The 5,352-nt window shown below is 38.3% G+C and overlaps 1 protein-coding gene across 1 annotated transcript; it reads right to left on the reverse strand.

The window, feature by feature from the left end:
- Positions 1-232: 232 nt before the first annotated feature.
- LOC134298866 (zinc finger MYM-type protein 1-like) lies at positions 233-3,563 on the reverse strand. Its single transcript, XM_062980334.1, has 2 exons — positions 2,989-3,563; positions 233-2,807 (listed from the first exon to the last, which is right to left on the reverse strand). Exons 1-2 carry the CDS (start codon positions 3,346-3,348, stop codon positions 558-560), a joined length of 2,610 nt encoding a protein of 869 aa, XP_062836404.1. The 5' UTR covers positions 3,349-3,563; the 3' UTR covers positions 233-557.
- Positions 3,564-5,352: the final 1,789 nt, after the last annotated feature.

Consider the following 5,352-nt stretch of genomic DNA (forward strand, 5'->3'; position numbering starts at 1 on the left):
CCCCTGTTTAAAAAGTTTGGGGACCCCTGGTCCATGACACTCTGAGGCAATCCATTCCACTGTCAAACAACTCTTACACTAAGAAAAAGTTCTTTATCATGTTTCACGGAATCTCTTTTTTTGGAATAGAATTCTTTGGTTCATATTCTAGTTTCTGGAGTAGCAGAAAACAAGCTTGTTTGCATCATCTTCTACATGACAGTCCTTAATATATTTTGAAGATAGATATATCCAGGGCCGGCCCAAGGAAATTTTCAAGTGTAAGCGAAACAGGATTTTGGTGCCCCCCCCCCCAAAAAAAACCCCAATCACCGAGAAATAAAAGGTAGAAGGTAGAGGTGAATAGAATGGATAAAAGAGTTTACCTTACAACCAGAAGTTTATTAACAACATTATGTTCATATAGTAACATTACATAGAATTAACTCCAATCTTAATAAATAATAATAATAATAATAATAATTTAATAAATAAATATTTTAATAAACTTTGCAACAATTTTAATTTTTTAACATCCAGTTTTCCTTAACACAAATTAACTTGAACACTTGTAAAAATTAAAACCTGATTTTTCTGACTTTCAATTTGGAAAACTCATGTACTAGGGAATCTGTGTCCATGTCATCCAACAAGCTATTTTCAATGGCCAAGGTTGATAGTCCACTCAAGCGCTCTTGACTCACAGTAGATCTTAAGTAATTTTTTATAAGTTTCAATTTTGAAAAACTCCTTTCACCGCTGGCCACGGATATTGGAAGTGTTAACAGAATTCTCAATGCAGTGTAGACATTTGGGAAAACATCCTCCGAACCATGATTTATAAAAGACAAGGCATCAGCTGGGAGACTTCCAGGGGGAAGCATATCTGCAAGTAATTGTAGCTCTGTATACAGATCACCAGCATTCACATCGTGGTCTTCTCCATCTGTCAAAACAGTTTCAAGGCGTTGACAGGCGTACTTCAATTCTTTTTCATTCCAACATTTCCCAAGGCTTGAAATGTCATACAGAAATTTGAAACTTCCACTATGGTTGTCCATTAGCTGAAATCTCTCCTTTAATGAGGATATTGCTGTGTCAAGCACAACAAAAAAAAAGTTCACTTTAAAAGACTCTTTGCCAGAATGTACAGCTTCATCTTTACATTCATACGAAAATTGTCTGCTTACTTTTCTCGGTCGAGCTTCCTGTTCGTTTTCAAAGTCGGCAGTAGCATCGATTTTTTCTGCCAGTTCCTTTGCATCTGTAATGATGCTATTTAGACCTTCTTCAGATCTCATCCTTTCTAGAAAACTTTTCACACTCTTAATAAGAGCCATAGAATTTTGAAGATCGATTGACACTTTTTGCAACTGTTTACTAACGATATTTATCTTGTGCAGGATCTCATGCCATGTCACTATGCTGCACAGAAATGTGAAGCTTTGCAGTCTTTTAAGAAGAGCACCAGCACGGCTCCTACAGAGTCCATCAAATTTCTGATCATGAGAAGCTTCATATACGGCATCATATACTTCTTCAATATGGAACCTCAAAGGCAACAATGCTTCGATTCTACTTTCCCACCTAGTACTGCTAAGTGGTTTGAGTGTGAGAGTTGAAACATGCTTCAACAAAGTACCCCATCTTACTGGGGAACCTGAAAAAAGGTTATAGAGGTCTTGTATGGTGGCGAAACAGTCTGCTGCAATCTTGCAAGACATAGCTGCATCATTTATGACCAAGTTCAGGGAGTGGTTTCCACATGGTACATAAAAGGCTCTAGGATTTAAATCAAGGATCCTCCTCTGGACTCCAACATGTTTTCCCTTCATTGCAGAACCATTATCATATCCCTGGCCTCTCATGTTTTTTAATGGAATACGTCGTGCTTCCAACTCATGGAGTAATATTTCTGTCATACCTTCACCTGAAGGACTGGCAACAGGAACAAAGCCTAAAAAATGTTCCTTAATCAAGATATCTTCATTTGCTTTACATGTAACAAATCTAACCACCAACGTCATTTGTTCGGTGTTGCTAATATCTGGTGTGCAGTCCAATATAATAGAATAATATGTTGCCTCATGTAGTTGTTCCAAAATATTATTCTGGACCTTGCCTGCCAAGAAAGAAATAAACTCGTTCTGGACATTTTTACTCAAATAGTGGATATGTGTTTCTTTGGAAGTGATTCTTCTCACATGTTCAGCCATCGGATCATCAAACTGTGCTATATGTTCTATCAATTTTAAAAAGTTGCCATTATTAGGTTCAAATAGAACATCTTTTGTCCCTCTAAATGGCAATCCTTGAACCCCCAAAAACCGTGTAGCACATAGCAAGCGTTTCAGAATTTGATCCCAATGTTTAATTTCAGCATTAATAAGTCTTTCATGCTCTGCATCAATAGTTTTGTTTAAATGCAAACGTTGCGAGAGCTCACGCCAAGATGAACGGTTTTCCATATGAGGACGGGATTTCTCGTGACTGCTCAAAAGCCTGCTCAAGTTCCGCCAGTCAGAAAACCCTTGGCTACCTGCAAGACTGGATGTGTCGTTTCCAAAAATTTTGCAAGTAATACAAAACACTGCATTTTTAGATACAGAATACTGTAGCCAATATCTGTTGACACGCTCTCCATTACACAACTTCCTTGAATAATGAAATGGGGAAAATTTTCTGCCATGAATGTCCTTAGGAAACTTTATGCCTCTGACTTGCTGTGGTCCTCGCTCAACAATTATTTTCCGTGGCTCATCATTTATTTTGAGTGGCCACTCTCCACAATCATTGGAAAGAAATAACAAAGGGTCTCTTCTTTGTTCCTGAAAAAAAAGGGGGGTGTATGTTAACTTCTAGAAGTTTTTCTAAGATGTAATGCAATGCAAGATCAATAAGTATAATACCTCGTTATGCAATCTTTAAATAAAAAATGAACAAGACAGGCCAGGGCCAATTATATTTCCCAAAAATCTGCACTAATATTTTTAAATTGAATCTACTTACCGATTCAATAGCTTGCCGACTAGTAGATGGCAGGGCTGCATCTCTTAATGAATCCTCATCCACATCTTCAGTGTCAGTCCCAGTAATGCCAATACAGGAAGGTGGTAATGGTATTGCTGAAGTTGCAGTGAGAAGGTCTTGACTGGTTGATGGTCCTGGTAGAGGCTCTGAGATTGGTATCTTTCCGTCATCAGCATGATCTGATTCAGTCAATTTAGTTGTCTCTGGCTTTCCTGTCTGGCATGATGGTGAAGTCGTGAAAAACCTTTTTAATGCTTTAGCTTGACTCTTATCTTCTTGGCTATGCTGCAACCTCCTTTTACGATGAAATGCTCCCGATGGCTTCTTCTTGCTTGACATTTTCTGCTAAAAAACCCAACTCGTCATATAAGGAAGGGGACTGACGCAGAACAACTTTCAGCTTATGACAACACAGCAGAAATACAGCCTGCAGCTCCATCCAAGAACAGTAGAGTCTCATTTATCCCACATAAACGGGCCAGCAGAGCGTTGGATAATCAAAAAATGATGATTAGCATTGAATAGCCTTGCTAGACCTGGTTATGGACCAAGCATTTGAGCATTATTCCTTTTCATGCTATACTTGAGGACTGTTTAAGTACAGCAGAGACTCTACAGTAGAGTCTCTACTGTAGAGTCTCACTTATCCAACATAAATGGGCCGGCAGAACGTTGGATAAGCGAATATGTTGGATAATAAGAAGAGATTAAGGAAAAGCCTATTAAACATCAAATTAGGTTATGATTATACAAATTAAGCACTACAACATCATGTTATACAACAAATTTGGCAGAAAAAGTAGTTACATGTGTAGTAATGCTATGTAGTAATCACAGTAGAGTCTCACTTATCCAAGCCTCGCTTATCCAACGTTCTGGATAATCCAAGCCATTTTTGTAGTCAATGTTTTCAATACATTGTGATATTTTGGTGCTAAATTCATAAATACAGTAATCACTACATAGCATTACTGTGTATTGAACTACTTTTTCTGCCAAATTTGTTGTCTAAAATGATGTTTTGGTGTTTCATTTGTAAAATCATAACCTAATTTGATGTTTAATAGGCTCCTCCTTAATGCCTCCTTATTATCCAACATATTCGCTTATCCAACATTCTGCTGGCCCGTTTATTTTGGATAAGTGATACTCTACTGTACTGTATTTACAAATTTACCACTAAAATATCACAATGAATTTAAGACACTGACTACAAAAACATTGATTACGAAAAGGCAGGCTGTGTTGGATAATCCAGAACACTGTATAAACGAATGTTGGATAAGTGAGATTCTACTTTAATATGAAATAATTACTGGGATAGAATAATGCAGAACAATATAATCTCTAAAACCAGGACAATAAATAAAGACCAACAGTCTGAAAGCATTCCACAAAGGAAACAATCAGGGCTAGCTAACACCTCCCAACAAAGTATTCCCATCATCAAAGTCTGATAAATCCACTGTTTTCTCACAGCCACAGACAGTACAAGCACATAACATATCGCAAAGAACACAACTCTGAAAACAGGGGAATTCCACACAGGAAACATTCAGCGCCAGCTAACACCGCCCAACAAAAAATTCACTCAGGGAGGAAACAGTCAGGCTTTAAAGCTGCAAGGCTTACATCCTAATCATTTTCCCTAATTGCAGCATTCATGCTTGCATCTAAAAGCCAAAAAAAAAACCAATTAGAAATATTGTATATTCACAACCTTTAGGAAATAATATCCCCTGATGGCACAGCGTGTTAAAGCGCTGAGCTGCTGAACTTCTGGACCGAAAGGTTTGAATTGGGGGAACAGAGTGAGCCCTCACTTTTAGCCCCAGCTTCTGCCAACCCAGAAGTTCAAACACATGCAAATGTGAGTAAATCAATAGGTACTGCTCTGGAGGGAAGGTAACACCGCTCCATGCAGTCATCCCACATGACCTTGGAGGAGTCTACGGACAACGCTGGCTCTTTGGCTTAGAAATGGAGATGAGCACCAACCCCCAGAATCAGACATGACTGGACTTAATGAGGTATGGATACCTCACAATCTTTGAGGATGCCTGCCATAGATGTGGGTGAAACGTCAGGAGAAAATACTTCTGGAACATGGCCACACAGCCCGAAAGACATACAACAACCCTGTGATCCCGGCCATGAAAGCCTTCGACAACAAGTTTACCCTTTACCTTAACTACCACCAATTCCTCAATACAGTAGAGTCTCACTTATCCAACACTCACTTATTCAACGTTCTGGATTATCCAACACATTTTTTTAGTCAATGTTTTCAAAACATTGTGATATTTTGGTGCTAAATTCATAAATACAGTAATCACTACATAG

Source organism: Anolis carolinensis, chromosome 1 (assembly GCF_035594765.1).
Source record: "Anolis carolinensis isolate JA03-04 chromosome 1, rAnoCar3.1.pri, whole genome shotgun sequence".
NCBI classification, from domain to species: Eukaryota; Metazoa; Chordata; class Lepidosauria; order Squamata; family Dactyloidae; genus Anolis; species Anolis carolinensis.

Bases quoted from the DNA above. Each gene is read 5' to 3' on its own strand.
- LOC134298866 (XM_062980334.1), bottom strand. From the start codon at position 3,348: ATGTCAAGCAAGAAGAAGCCATCGGGAGCATTTCATCGTAAAAGGAGG. The intron at 2,808-2,988 runs GTAAGTAGATTC...CTTTTTTTTCAG, and splicing joins GTCGGCAAGCTATTGAATCG to GAACAAAGAAGAGACCCTTT.